General features: G+C 34.3%; 1 protein-coding gene and 1 long non-coding RNA gene across 2 annotated transcripts; one reads left to right on the top strand and one right to left on the bottom strand.

Annotated features, from left to right (window-relative positions):
• The first annotated feature begins 790 nt into the window (after positions 1 to 790).
• On the top strand, positions 791 to 15,385 carry LOC120092748 (carnosic acid synthase-like). Its single transcript, XM_039050933.2, has 2 exons — positions 791 to 2,783; positions 14,649 to 15,385. The coding sequence occupies exons 1-2, from the start codon at positions 1,842 to 1,844 to the stop codon at positions 15,285 to 15,287; spliced, it is 1,581 nt and encodes a 526-aa protein (XP_038906861.1). The 5' UTR covers positions 791 to 1,841; the 3' UTR covers positions 15,288 to 15,385.
• LOC120092749 (uncharacterized) lies at positions 11,343 to 14,657 on the bottom strand. Its single transcript, XR_005486141.2, has 2 exons — positions 12,117 to 14,657; positions 11,343 to 11,734 (listed from the first exon to the last, which is right to left on the bottom strand). It is a non-coding gene; the product is annotated as an uncharacterized LOC120092749 (long non-coding RNA).
• Positions 15,386 to 16,120: the final 735 nt, after the last annotated feature.

Genomic DNA, 16,120 nt, shown 5'->3' with positions numbered 1-16,120 from the left:
TCTTTTGGTTTTAGAAGTCTTTTCACATTGTTTTTATTAATAGAAAATAAAGATTATTGCATACATAAAAAAATAAAATTGAAAACAATATTGATATTGTTAGAGATTTATTAAACAAACAAGGGGAAAAGTGTTATATATATGAGGGACAATTACAAATATATTAATAAAACCTAAAGTATTAACAGATATAGTATAATATAAAAGAATTTGTAGACATAGCAAAACTTATATCCAAATCTTAAAATTTATCAATGATAGAGTTTATCACGGATAGATCTTGCTAGATTTATAATTATGTTAAAATGTTGTTATATACTTCATTATATTATTAACCAAAAATGTTACTTATTGAAATTATCCTTCGTATTTTCTTTAGGCGAAAGAAAACCAAACAACCACCAAATTCAGTTATCCTCACTTTTTCATCATAGATGAAAGGGAGAATATCAGCTAAAAAGACATCTTTTCATAAGAACCATCCTTAAAAGATGCCAAAACTGTATGAGCAATTGTGAGGAGACAATTATCTATATATAATGGTAGATTAGATGATTTTGAAATATATGTACTCAAAAGTAGAAAAAGACGAGAGAAAATGAAGACAACGATAATAAAGAAGAAAAAGAAAAGACAAAATTGGCGAAAACGGCAAATGTTTGGGCGGCTCAAACAAATTTAATAATTATTTTACATTTTTCTAGCCACAAAAACAGTATTGCTCGTATGAAAATATCTATATAAATTATTTGTCGTTTGGTAGGATAGTAGCAGTCCTCACTGTTAGACTTCTTATCCCTTGATAGTTATTGGTATTCGCCTTCAATTTCAGAAAAATTTCTTGAATTGTGGGGTTTGGTTCAGCATGTGGTGTGAGGGTGAATGTGGAGGATAGTTGAGTTTGGGTTCCGAGTGGTAATGGACTTTTCTTTATTGCTAGTGCGTGGGAGAGTTTGCATCCTAAGGTGTTTTGGGCTAGTCTAGTTTGGTCTGAGGTAATATCCCGAGACATTCTTTTTGTGCCTTGTTGACGATGAAGGATAGATTAGGTACTCGGGATTGATTGAGGAGGTGGAATCAGTCGGTTGATGTTGCCTATCTATTTTGTATGGGTAGAGTTGAGTCTCAGAATCATTTGTTTTTTTACTGTGTTTGGAAAGGAGATTTGGGAGGGTGTGGTGCCTCTATTGGATTCGTCTCATCGGGTTCCTGGGTGGGATGTGGAGTTGTGTTGGGTATGTCAGGTGGAGGCTGGTAAGGGTGTGCGAAGTAAGTTATTTTGAGTCTTCTAGTGTGCATCAATTTACTTTATTTGGTAGGAGAGGAATCGTCGGTTGCATGAGGGCGTTTGAGAATGGCATATACCTTGTTTCAGCTTATTGTCTCTATGGTTCGTGCACGTTCTGCTTCTTGGTGGATTGAACTTTAGGGTTTTCTCTTGCTCCTTTATTTTATTTGCCTTTAGTTTTCTCTTGGACACTTTGTTTTTTATGTGTTCCTCGACTTGTGGGTTTTTTTTCTTCTAATTGGTTTGTTTGTTTTCCTTTTGAGTGTCTTTTTATTATGGTTATGTTTGTTTCATTTGTGCACTGTTTATTTAGGTGGTTTGTTTGCGATGGTGCCTTGATCCCAGCTGTGTGGGATCACTCTTATTATTATATAATTATATTACTTATTAAAAATATATAGAGAGAGAGAGAGAGGAACGTGTACGGGTTTGTTTTATTTTATTTTCTTTTACTTTTAAAGAAAAATATAATAAAGGGTGTTAATAGTGAAATCGTGTCAAGATATTTTCGCTTGAATTATTCATTTGAGAAAGCCTCCCATCAGTAATTGGTATGGCAGTCTCAGCTCCCTTCGTCTTCTCATTTTGGTCCGTAGATTATTCCAACGGAGACAAACAAACTTCAACCGCCGTTCTTTTGATCTTCGTCTTTGTTTTTGCTCTGTTATGGCTCCGACCCAAATTCCGGCGTCCCTCTTTGCCTCCAGGCCCCCGTGGCCTGCCGCTGGTCGGATACCTTCCATTTTTATCCGGAAATCTTCACCACACCTTCGCCGATTTGGCCCAAATCTACGGCCCAATTTTCAAGCTCCGCCTTGGAACCAAGCTCTGCGTCGTTCTCAGCTCCCCTTCCTCTGTCAATGAAGCCCTCCACCACCAAGAAACCGTCTTGGACAACCGAGATTCCACCATCAGCGCTCTTCTTGCCACCTACGGCGGAGCCGATATTCTGTTCAGCCAGGACGAAGGCGATTGGAAAAAGCTGAGAAAAATCTTCACCCGCAAAATGCTTAGCAAATCAAATCTGGATGCGTCCTATTCTTTGCGAAGAAAAGAAGTGAGAAAAGTGATTAAAGGTGCGTTCGAATCGGCCGGAAGCCCAATTAATATCGGCAAACTGGGTTTCTTCGCGACTGTGAAATCGGTTATGGCCATGACGTGGGGCGGCTCTGGGGGGCTGATCGGAATGGATGAGGCTGATTTGGAAGCTAAGTTCAGGGAAGTGGTGGATGAACTGATGATATTGGTTGGAACTCCGAATTTGTCGGATCTTTTTCCGGTGTTGGGTCGGTTTGATTTGCAGGGAATTGCGAGGAAGATGAAGAAGGTGATGAATGTTTTTTATGAGATTCTGAATTCTGCCATTGAAGAACAGAGGAAGATGGGAGGACATGGGGTGGAAAGGAGAGGATTTTTGCAGTGTCTGTTGGAGTTCAAGGACAGCGAGGATAGTTCAGAGTCCATTACTGATAACCAACTTAAGGGCTTGCTTATGGTATGCTTTCTGCATTTTCTTTCTTAATGAATGATCATTTCGTTCCCATTCGAATATGCATCTTTTCACTTGGAATATGCCTTTCTTTTTCTCTCTCTTAAATGATTTGTAAATGCCTTTTAAATGGCAACCACTCAGATTTAGAGAATTAACTAACAATAAATGGATTCTTGATAAGAAAAGTGAAATAAACAAAAAGGAATTACAAAGTCCTCTCATGGTTGGGACGAGGGATAAAGTTGTGAATTCTTGGAGTTTATGATGTAAAGAGTTAATAATGCATATAAAATTGATGTTTTTTAGTAGTGAGATTCACCAATTCTTTGAGCCAAAAAAGAAATGAAGTTGACAACTACACACTTCCCATTCCTACTGGTTGAGCCAAACACCATCTAATGCCTTTTAATAAACATTTAGTTTTTGAAAGTTAAACTCAGTTTCTTACCACCTCTAATCATAGTTTTCTAACTGAACTTATAATTTTAATCCAAATTTATAAAACAATAAAGGAAAATTTTCAAAAATAGAAAAATAAGGGAAATTAATTATGCAAAATAACAAATTCTAATCTTCTTTGATAAAGGATGAAAGAGGCTGATAGAAGTCTATCATTGATAGAGGTTGACAGAAGTCTAAATAGTGTCTATCAGTAATGAAAATTGATAAAAATTTATCATTGATACTGTAGCAACATAAACTGATGATAGACATTAATAAGAAGTCTATTAGTGTCTATCAGTGTTTTTTTTTTTATGCTATTTCTATAAATAGTTTGACATTTTTCTATTTGTGAAAATTTTCCAAACACTAACGTATTTTAAAAAATAATATTTTTTTCTAGTTTTTAAAACTTGACATGGAATTTTTAATATACTCCTAAGATATAACAAAACAAACAAATCATGGGTAGAGAAAGTGCTTAAGCTTAATTTTTGAAAACACAAAAAACTAAAAACTAAGCCCTTGTTTGATAATCATTTGGTTTTTTATTTTGTTTTTGAAAATTAAGTCTATTTTATCCACATTGTTAACAATGATTTGCATTTTTCTTAAGTACAATGGTTGAATTCTTAACTAACTTCTAAAAACAAAAACAACTTTTTTTAGTTCTCAAAATTCGACTTGGTTTTTTAAACCATCAAGTAAAAAGTAGATAACAAATGAAGAAATTTGGAGGTGAAAGTAGCATCCATAGGTTTAATTTTTAAAAAAATAATAAACAAAATTATTACCAAATGAGGCTTAAGATTTCGTTTGGTAACTATTTAGTTTTTGAAAATTATGCATGTTTTCTCATAATTTTTTACTCATGGTTTTTTTATTTCCTACACAAGTATTTGAATTCATAGCCAATTTCTAAAAAAAAAAAATTAAAAACTACTTTTTTTAGTTTTCAAAATGTGACTTGGGTTTTTAAAGCACTCCCAAAATATTGACAATAGAGAAACGAGTATATGAAAGTGGTGTTTATGGGCTTAATTTTTAAAAAATGAAAAATAAAATTTAAATGGTTAGCAAACGAAATCTAAATTATTATCAAACGTGGTCTAACTTATGTAAACTACAAGAAAGGAAAGAGCTAATTAGGAGAATTATAGCTCATACATAATTGAAATAAATATAATTTACATTAACACCCCTCTCAAACTCAAGCTGGTAGAGTGGTGGCCAACTTTGGTTTTTGAAGTAACTGAGTGAAACGACCAGGTGACAAATCTTTAATGAAAATAGCAGCTGGTTGTTCTGTAGTGGCAATGGATCATAAGAGGAGAGTGTTGTTCAAAATATTATGACGAACAAAGTTACAGTCATTTTCAATATGCTCAGTATGTTCATGGAATACATCATTGGAAACAATCTGGATGTCAATATGGTTGTCATAGTGAAGTATAGTAGTAGACTGTTAAGGAACACCCATATCAGCAAGAAGCCAATAAAGACACAATAACTCAGAAGTAGCATTAAGAAGTGCACGATATTAAAATTCTATACTAGTACGTGAAACAATAGTCTGTTAAATAAGGAAATCGCCTAAGTAGAAACAATAACTCGAGGTAGAATGAAGATCAATAATATTATCAACCCAGTCAACATCAGAATAACCAGATAACATCAAAGATGATTGAGACAAAAACAAAAGTCCATGACCAAGAGTACTTTTGATATACCGAAAAATGTGAAGTAAAACGGTAAAGTGTATAGTCTGAGGAGTAGTCATGAAATGTCTAACAACATGAACAATATAAGATATATGGGTGAGTGATAGTCAAACAAATAAGACTGCTTACAAAATGTTGGTATAGGATGACATCATTGAGAGGCACACCCCTTGAAAAGAGTAGCAAATATTTGGATCCAGAGGTGTTAATGATTTGTTAAAGTTAGTAATCCCAAATCAGGCTAGAAAATTAGAGGCATATTTTACTTGAGACAAATAACACCCATCAGAGAAAGAGGAGATCTCAGGACCAAGAAAATAAATGAATGGTCCCAAATCTTTCATTTTAAAGTATTTTTAAGGTAACAATGTAAATCAAACATGGCATGGGGGTCGGTCATCACTTCTAAATCATGTCATCAATATTAAGAGAAGAAAAAAAAAACACTCTAAGGAGTTAAACATGTAAGCTGTATCTTGGGGGTTGGAAGTAAAGTATAGTTGAGTTATGGTGAAACTAAACATCACAAACTTATGAGCTTTCTTCAGATCGCATAAGACTCGATGCAGAAGACAAACTTTCTAGCAATGGATGAGAAGTACCAGGTGGTAGTTTCATATACATCTCCTTCAATAGTGTGTCAATAAGAAATACATTTTTAAATGTCCATCTGAAAAAGGGGTACTATTTGACAGTTGTAATAGCTAAGAAACTACAAACACGTGTCATTTGAGGGACTAGAGCAAATGTCTCTTCATAATCAATATCATATATCCGTGAATAACTTTTTACAACAATACGAACCTTATAACGTTCGATAAAACCATCAGAATGAGTTTTAATTTAATAAATCCACTTACAGGCAATAGGTCTTTTTCCAAGAGGTAGATCCACATAATCCCATGTAATAGTCTTTTTTAAAATCTGAAGTTCCTCATTTTATTGTTTGCTGCTAAGATGGTCAGGATTGGTCTGAAGGTTCAATCAAAGACATGGTAGTGGAAAAAACATTATAGTCTTGGAGATGATGAGGATGTTTTTTTTTTTTTTTTTACCCGAGTGGAGCGATTGGCTGAGGGGATAGAAGCAAGTCTAGATTCAGCAAACTGGGAGAGCAAATATAAAAGTCTGGTGATCAAGCTCAATGAGATGTAGAGGGTCAGGAGATAGGGGTAGAACATTAGGAATCAATAGCGAGGGGATAAAAGGTTCAATCAAAGACATGGTAATGGAAAAAAGATGATAGTCTTGGAGATGATAAGGAGGTTTTCTTTACCCGAGTGGAATGTCTGGCTGAAGGGATAGAAGCAAGCTTAGATTCAGCAATAGAGACATGTGTCAGATTTGGGAGAGCAAATATAGAAGCAGAGTGATCAAGCTCAAGGAGATGCAGTGAGTCAAGAGATGAGGGTAGAACATAAAAAATCAATGGCAAGTTTAGGAAATCAAACCCAGGTACCAGGTGATCAGGCTCAGGGACTGATGGAGGGCCAGACAAGGGAAACAAGCTAGAGAGAGATCAATAAAAAAGGTTGGGAACTAGTGAGAGAAGTGTGGAAGGAGGAAAGACTGAAAAACATACTATGTTCGCAAAAGGTAACATGGCGAGAGATGCGTAATTGTTTCGAGATAGGATTCCAACAACGAAAGCCCGAGTTTAGTTTCATAGCCTAAAAAACAGTATAGGCCAGCATGTGGTTCAATTTTAGTATGTTCATAAGGTTAAAGGGGGACAAAACAAACACAACCAAAACTTCAAGAAAATTGAGTTTGGAATACATTGGAAAAATCAATATAAACTTGAGTTAAGGTTGTCCGACGAAATTTATCGCCTAATTTTGAACCAAATAAATAATCGTTTCTACCAAATATGTAGTAGTAGTAGCACGGGTGTGAAGAAAATCTAAAACAGAGATCTCCATGAGCAGCGGAAGTGGATCGTTCTAAATCCCATTCAGAATAAACACAACAATTACAGTCTTAAACGGAAACGAACAGATTATGCATAAATCGAAATTACAACATGCTACAAGAAAATACAAGGAATAGAGTATGTGTACTTTTGAAGAATTATTCTTCAAGTACCCTCAATCAGTTTTCAATGTGTCCAAAATAGCACTCGAACGTAGCGAACAGAATACAACCTCCACAAACGTCTGAATGCACCTCGAACCCAATCGAGTCCAACTCGATCCTCGAACTGATTTAGAAGACCACCACAAGTGTTCCTTGTTATTCTCAGTGTGAGAATCCAGAAATTGTGGGCTCTGTATGATCTTTGATTGAGGAAGACAGGAGGTATATGATGGAGTAGACGATCGAGTAAGTGGAAGATGGAGACTGTCTATCACACAGACGATGTACTCGATCGTTTAGAAGATGAAGCCTATCGTATAGACTTTTGCTACTCGACCGTGTAGCAACAATCAATGAGTAACTACCGTATAGTCAACTCTTAACTCGATCGTTTATGCTCACTTAGTAAAAACTCTTTTTACTTGATAGCCTTTTCCGTGAGAATTTCCCGAATGAATCAACTTCTAATTTTGGAAAACAATTTTCCTTTTAATCTCACGGTTACCATAAAACTTCCAATAACCTCCCACTCAAAACGATTATTAGAGAAAAATAATTAATTATCATATAATTAATATATTATAAATATATATGATAACCAACTTATCATATTATATTTATAACCTATAGTTTTAATATTTTATCATATGAAACATATAAACTATAGTTCTTTTTCTATTTTATAGTATTTAATATAAATCATATTTATATTAATTCCTCCAGTTAATGTATCTAATACATCATATCAATTATATCACATATAATTGAATTTCCTCGTGTTAATTTGAACACTTCAAATCAACCCGAAATCTGATTATCAACTTGAATCCATTGAGCTACCAAGGGGATCTCATGGACCTATAGCTTGAAGCTCTAATGGTACATGAATAACTAACTAAACTCTTTAGTCACGAGATCCACCGTCCGTTAACTATTGGTCACTCCACTAAAGACCGACAGCTGCTTCGCACTACAGATATAATTCTGTATCCATATGACCAATCAACATTGCGATAACCCTTCACAAATCGCTTGTAAGTACAATTAGACTATTTTACCGTTTTGCACCTGTAGTTACATCTAACTCCTTAAGTACCACTGATTTCTCTAATGAACAATAGTCATAGTCATGTTATGACTGAGTCGTCTCTTCCAAAGAGAGGTGTGGCCACTATGTTCAAGACCTGGAATCAGCCCTTAAGGGAGCAATTTATCTACTTATCCCTGCTTCTAAGAAGGAGTGAATTTCATCTTGTGTAGCTGAGTTCCCAACTCCCCAATCAGACAAATCCCAAAAAGGTAGGCTTGTTGAGTTGGCAATCTGGCCACTTTCACCCATACTAATCAAAGGACCGCCCTCATAGGCAGGAGTTTCCAACTCATACAGGATTAAGGTCATGTCACCTATGGTCATTTTAGTGAAATGTAAGTCTCAATTATCAACGACAATATATAAAGAGACTAATCATCTCGTGGTCCGGTCTTATACAAGCTCTTTATATAGGATACCCCCGCTTGCATGTCTCCACATGAATGGTCAGGATCAGACCATCTGTAGCACTTTACAACACTTGTAACATCTACAAAGCGGGTCATATTCATAGTGTCACCAAGATAAGGTACCACTCCTTTATCCTTATACCACAGACATTTAAGTTATTACTTAAGGCATGATTCACTTGTATGTCTCACATACATACTTAAGTTACATGAAATAACCATGGATCTTAGTTTATTGGATTTGAGTAAATGTAAATAAAATAACAATTATTTTATTAATAACAATGTGTGTACAAAATGTTTACAAACTACGAGACTACCGGGAGAATTAGGACACCAATCCTAATAGGGTGGATCTTAAAGAACCGAAGAAGTTCTCTATTATACTGCTTATAGTCCAAAGTAACCAAAGAACAGGGGTTTTGAGATTGATCTGGTTCGCAAGAAAGTAAATTGCATGAAAATAAAAGAAAGTGATAAAATTCGATTATTAAACTATCTAGCTTAGGCATCTGAATCAATTCCTCAATTGCAACTTAATCGTAGTCTTGAGGTTGATACCTTAAATCTCGTGCCTCCTGTAGTTTGTAATTGTAATGTACAAATGATTTATTTATTTAATAAAATATAAGATATTTTATTCATTTAGTAGCATTAACCTACAAAACAAATAAACTAAGATCCAAGAATATCTTTTGTAGCTTAAACATGTATGTAGAAAAATATAGGGGGATCATATTTAAGTGATAACCTAAATAGTCTATAGTAGATGGATAAGACTGGATACCTTATCCTTGTGACACTACGAATACGACCCGCTTTGTAGATGTTACAATTGTTGTAAAGTGCTACAAATGATCTGATCCCGATCATTCATGTGGAGACATGTGAGTGGGGATATTCTATACAAAAGGGTTTGTATAAGACTGGACCATAAAATGAATAGTCTCTTTATATAACATCATTAATAATAGAGACTTACATTTCACCAGGATAATCATAGGTGACATGACCTGAATTCTGAATGAGTTGTAAACTTGTACCTATGAAGGTGGTCCTTTGATTTATATGAGTGAGAGTGGCCAGATCACTAACTTAATAAACTTACCATTTTGGGGATTCGTCTGATTGGGGAGTTGGGAACACAACTACATAAAATGAATTCACTTCTTCCCTAATGTAGGGTAAGTAGATAAATTGCTCCCTGCTTCTAGGGTTTGAACAATATGGTGTTACACCCTCCCTTGGTCCGAGAGGGATTTGGTAATAGTTACTTATTGTTCATTAAAGGGATCAGTTGTATTTAAGAAGTTAGATGTAACTATAGGGGCAAAATAATTTTGACCTTGTTGTATTTACGAATAATTTGTGAAGGGTCATCGTGCTGTTGACTGGTTATATCCAATTGATATAGAAATATATATGTAGTGCGAATAGTGCAGCTGTCAATCTTTAGTGGAGTGATCGACAGTTAGTGGACATTTAGTAATTTAATAAAGGAGTTTAATTAATTATTTAAGTACCATTGGAGCTTCATTCTACAAGTCCATAAGGTCCCCTCGTTAGCTCAACTAGGATAATTGAGAATCAAAATTAATTTTTGGTTAATTTGAATTGTTCAAATTAATTGAGAGAATTAATTATATTGATATAATTAATTCAAATTAATTATATACTATATAATTAATATAATGTATTTGATACATTATAAAATAAAGTTTATTTGAGAGGAACTAAATATTTGAATATGATTCAAATATTAATTATGTGAAATGGATTCATATAATTAAATTTAGTATAAATTTGATTTATATTAAATACCATGATTAATTTAGAGATTTTGTAAACTATAGGTTATATTATATATAATATAATATAAACCATTGATTACAAATGTTATATTACATATGATATTTAATATAATGTATATTATATGATAAGTTGGTTATCATATAATTACATTATAATATTATTAAATTAAAAATGTTTTATTTAATTTCAAACTAAAACTGGAGGGAGTTATGTAACTCCCTCCACATATCTCTCTTAAAAATGATAGTAGAATGTGGAATGGTTAGGAGATTTTGTGTTTTTCAAATTAACACGGAACATTTTTGGCTTCTCCTAAGAATTTTCTCTACAGTAAAAACTTGTTCTATCCCACGCTTTCAAAAATTAACACAAAGCCCAGAAAACTCTTGTGAAAGGAGAATGCCTTGGTAATTTTGTGGTGGTGGCCATCTTGGATTGCTAGTTTTTTGAATTTTCATGACCGATCGAGGAGGAGATTTGTGAAGAAGTTATTCTTTAAGGATAAGTCAAATTCTAACTCTTTCCTAATTCTTTTCAATTTGCATTCTGTAAAATTTATGTAATTTGCATAATTGTTGTCCTGTAAAATTTATTCTATGAAAATTGGGAATTGAGACCGATAATAGACCTCACGGTTCCTTCATATAGGTCCATAGGTTAATTCTTATATCATTTAACCTTAGCCAACTCACCTAGAAAAGCTACGTGAGAGTCCAAATTATCTAATTAGCCAATTAAACTAGATGAAAAACATTCTAACTGATTTAACTAACCACATTACGAATTAGAATTACGTTAAGGTAAATAACAACTAGGAAAAGCCTTAATCAATATTCAACATAATTCTTCCAACGTTGATTAGTACAATGCTTACTATTATCGATTCACAAGTTAACCTAACCTTTTGTTACTTTAGATTGCATCATAATCATATGTCATGTATTGCAATTCAATGCCTAGCTAATGATCATACAACCTCAAAGCAGAAATGTAATCATAAGCATTCGAAGACTGAAAAAGAATCCAAAGACAAATCAATGGAATTTTAGATAATGATCAAAATCTCACAAGCTATAATATTTAACCTAGGCAGCTGAAGTTGTTTAGATAATAATCGGGATGGTGTCGTAGTGGTAGTCTATAGAGCCACGATGTTGACAGAAACAACATGCATTCAAACTTTGAAGCGTTGCAGCGTTGCCTTAGGTAGCACTGCAGCGCTGTGTGCTTTGCATGAAATTGAGGCATTCTCCCTTTTCAGGGTTGAGCATGGCTCCATGCATGTAGAGGGAAAACCGTCATTTGCAGCTCTTCCTTCCCGATTGGTGCAATTAAGCTCCTTATCGCCTGTTTTAGCTCCATTTCGTCACTAATACCCGACTCTACCTCTAAGATGCCCAAAACCTATAAAATCATCAAATAAACATGTAAAATTTAGGAACAACCCTGAATTAAGTGGAGCAAGTAAAATTTAGGAACAACCCTAAATGAAGCGGAGCAAGATAACACATTTTCGGTGTTATCAAAGGCAGAATGACTTTTCAAAAAAAAATATCTAAGTAAAACGTGAATGGTCATCAATAAACAAAATGAAATAACAAAATCATTGATAGTAGAAGTGGGGGCACACATCTCCAGATAACATAATGAACTAAGTCAAAAGGTGTATCACATAAAGAGGATGAATGAAGGAAAGACAAAGTTATTGTCTGCAAGTTTAAAATTTAAACAATCAAATGAGAAAATTTTGGAACATTGTTTAAATTGTTAGTTCGTATTAACTTACGAAGATTCTCAAACGAAGCATGAACAAGACGCAGATGTCATTGATGGATGGTAGAGTCATCGAAGATGCAAAAATAGATGAAGAACCAAAGAGTTGACAGATGTGTGCTTAAATAATTGTCCCACTTTGTGGCCCCTACCAACTATCTATCCTGTTTTTAGGTCTTGAATATGATACCATTAGGAGAAAAACAAACAGTTAGGGAAAGGTTACATAATTGGCCAACAAAAGCGAGATTGAAATTAAGATTAGGGACATGTTATGTATAAGGAAAATTGAAGGTGGGTGTGATAAAAATACCAAGATAAACAATTGACATACAATTTTCATTAGCAACATGAATATAGGGAAGTGATGAGGTAGGAGTGAGGATGCTAGAAGCAAGATATTAGAAGGCATATAATTACAACAAGCAATGTCAAAAAGTCAAGAATTACCTAATGTAATCGCAAGGGTAGATGAATGTAATGAGATTACTTGGTTTAATGAATATTGAAGATTACTGAATGAGAACTGAGGAAGAAAAAAAGTCATTAGTAGAGAAGGTAGCAACAACAACAGAGAAGGAACCGACTATAGAAAAGTCCCTTGTTGTGGTGGATCTACTGAGAGGAGGAGGCATTGAATAGGACAAATGTCCAAAATATGACCTCTTTTGTGACAATATTTATATTCAATTATAGAACAATCAATAAATTTATGACCTTTTAATTGGAAATATGTGTAGAGAAGAGACTGGTAGATTTTTTACATCAGAAACAGTGAATAAATAGCTGAATCAAATAAATAAGTGAACCAAACTAAACTGAATCGATATGAACCAAATTGAACTGGTTTGACTAAGCCAGATTGAACCTGTTTGAATGAACTACGCCGGTTTGACCATCTTAAATATGGCAAATGAAATCGTGATGCTTATATCAGACAAAATTGAGACCCCTGCATATAACTGAGCGTTTGGTAGGCAGTAGATCTGAAAACACAAATAGCTCCACGAAAAGAGACCCATAGCATGAATGGCAGAACTAAAAATACGAATGGAATAAATACCCACGAACTTAGCAGGTCATCGACAAGGTAGTGCGATCTAGATAAGACTCGGAGTAGATCCAGAAGTCACTAACAGAGCTAGAGTAGGACAGACGTTGGCCACAAAAGGACTCAGAGTAGATATGGTGCTAGAGTAGAAGAAATTCAGAGTAGATATGCAGCAGATTCAGAGTAGATCTAGAACCCACGAACGCAGAACTAAGCAAAACCACGAACGACAACCACGAAAGAATTTGAGGAAACCCAAACATGACAGCCACAAACAAATAGTCACATGAACTGATCTAAACAGTCACACAACGGTGGAGTTTTTGTATGGATGATCCAAATTAGGAGAAAATGAGATTTGTTTTGCTTTTTGAAAATAAGGTTTTTTTTACCTTTTGCTAACGCCAAATTCAGGTGGAATTACTAAAATGAAACCCTCGTGCGCACACAGAATGACCTTTCTCGCTCTTCGCTCTCGATCTCCCTTTATCTTCTCTATCTTGCTTCCTTTCACCTTTCACCGTTGTCCTATCTCCTTTTTTTTCTCATGATTGCTTTCCTCTATCTCACTCGATCTCGTTGTCCTATCTCCATTCTTGCTCATCTCGCTCTTTGACACTCAATCTCGTTTTGTAACACAAACTGAAACGTGGGATAGAAGAAAAAGACTCGAGTAGACTCGCCGGATTTGATTTGGTCGCTTGTTGGAGAACAAGAGGAAGAAAAAGAGAACAAAAGAAGAACAACAAAAGAAATAAAGAATTTGAAAGAACCGCCCAATTGATCCCTGGAGAATAAGAGGAAGAAGAAGAGAAGAAAACAAGAAAAAAAGAAAGAAAAAATTTAAAGGAAGTGCAAGTCCGTAACTTCACTCATCCACGATGTTAGCAGAAGGTCAATTACTAATATTTTTAAAAAGTGGGCTACCTATTCAATTTTATTCACAACGGTGACCACAAATGAATAACCGCAGTTAGATCTGAGTGAACTACGAACAAGTGAGTGGTTGCAAACCTAAGTGACTGCAACATTTTTGAGTGACTACCACGATTTTAGGAAAAGGCCACTATGCAACACCATAATATATGGGCTCTGATATCATGTTGATGTGTTAATCTTAAATTGAATAATCAGTATATCTTTATAAAGGTGAATGGAAGACTATCACAAAGAATACGAGGAATATGTTAATTAGGAGAATTACCGCTTATACATAATTGAAATAAACATAATTTACCTAAACTCTTTTTAAAAATCATTTATTTGGATAAATTAAAGCATACAAATCCTTAAGCAATTTTGTGTCTAGAGCACAAGAATTTCCAAAAAAAAAAGATGTATTGAGATGAAAATAGATGGTGAGGGAGGTTTTTTCTTTCTAATTGCTATCAAATTGCATTTTACTCTTTTGGATTGAATTTATATTTTATATAATGCGCCTTTATGCCTACGAACATTTCTCTTTGTACTAGTTTTGTTTGATTTTGAAAATAGGACATCATCATTGGAGGAACAGACACGACAGCTACTACGATCGAATGGGCAATAGCAGAGCTGATGCAACAACCAAACACAATGAAGAAAGTCGTAGAAGAATTAACAAAAGTTGTGGGATTAAACCAAATGGTAGAAGATTTTCACTTATCTAAATTACACTATTTAGATGCAGTGGTTAAAGAGACACTTCGTTTACACCCACCCTTATCTCTTTTAGTGCCACGTACAGCTACCCAAACAATCATCCTTGGAGGGTACACTATCCCAAAGAACTCAGCTATCTACTTTAACATTTGGGCCATCCAAAGAGACCCTAAAGTTTGGGACAACCCGTTAAACTTTTGGCCTGAGAGATTCTTGAATGAATTTACTAGAAACGCTTATGATTTCACTGGCAATAACATAAAGTTTTGTCCATTTGGGTCAGGTAAAAAGGTATGTGCAGGGATTCCTTTAGCTGAGAGGTTGTTGGTTTTAATATTAGCATCATTGTTGCATGCTTTTGAGTGGGAATTGCCTGAAGGTTCAAAGCTTGATTCGGAAGAGACGTTTGGAATTGTCACCAGGAAGTTGAACCCCTTGGTTGCTATTCCTATACCAAGGCTTTCCAACTTGGAGCTTTATAATATAATGTAGATTTGTACTAAATAATTTCGAATATGGCTACATTTTACTAGTCAAATCAAGGAATATTATCTATGTTTGAAATATAATGAATGAGGTAAATTAAGTTTTGTTTTTTTTGTTTTTTTTTTTTTTATTGCATGCTAAGATGAGAATAATGTTGCAAATAAAATATTTATTCTCTAGTTCCTTAAAATCGGAAGTTTAAATCTCCAAGAATCATGCCCAGGAAAAAGGATTGAAAATTGTACCTTTTTACCCCAAGTAAAGAGGATCTGAATGTTTTGACCATGTCCTCTTTCACTGTCCCTTGTGCTTTCTACATTTGGTGTCTAGTATCTGACTACCCACTCGTCTTTGATGATTTTTTATCTAAGCTTTGTCGACAGGTGGATCCAGTTCTCACCTCTATTTTCTCTTGTGATGAATTGGAAATTTTGGCTGTCGTTTGTTGGGCGATTTGGTATGACCCAAACAAGGTAATTCATGGTGCCTCCATTGATGATGTTGTAAATTGTGTCTGCTGGATTTAAAGTTATTTGTATGAGATTTCCTAAATGAGTAGCTCAAATTATAGAATTTATTTTATTTTACTTTTGGTATTTGAAACCAAAATCTGAGATAGTGGGAGAAGATAATTAATTTGGATTGATTTTATAAAAGATTTGAAGGAATTTAAATATGGATTGAGTTTCAGTTTAATCAAGAGGATTTGAGAATATGGGGTTTAATTTAAGAAATGTGAATAATTAGTATGGAGATTTAAAATTTAGATTTTATTTGAATTTAAGTTGATAGATTTAATTTTTGGGAGAAAACTAAATAAAAGTGTGCTGAGGTGAGAG

The sequence above is a fragment of the Benincasa hispida genome, chromosome 12, assembly GCF_027475165.1.
Source record: "Benincasa hispida cultivar pf3 chromosome 12, pf3_genome.v1.1, whole genome shotgun sequence".
NCBI classification, from domain to species: domain Eukaryota; kingdom Viridiplantae; phylum Streptophyta; class Magnoliopsida; order Cucurbitales; family Cucurbitaceae; genus Benincasa; species Benincasa hispida.
Note: the sequence above shows the minus strand (reverse complement) of the source record. Positions and strands in the feature narration are given on the sequence as shown.

Coding starts and splice junctions, on each gene's coding strand:
- LOC120092748 (XM_039050933.2), top strand. CDS start 1,842: ATGGCAGTCTCAGCTCCCTTCGTCTTCTCATTTTGGTCCGTAGATTAT. Junction 2,784..14,648: donor AACTTAAGGGCTTGCTTATG/GTATGCTTTCTG, acceptor TTTTGAAAATAG/GACATCATCATTGGAGGAAC.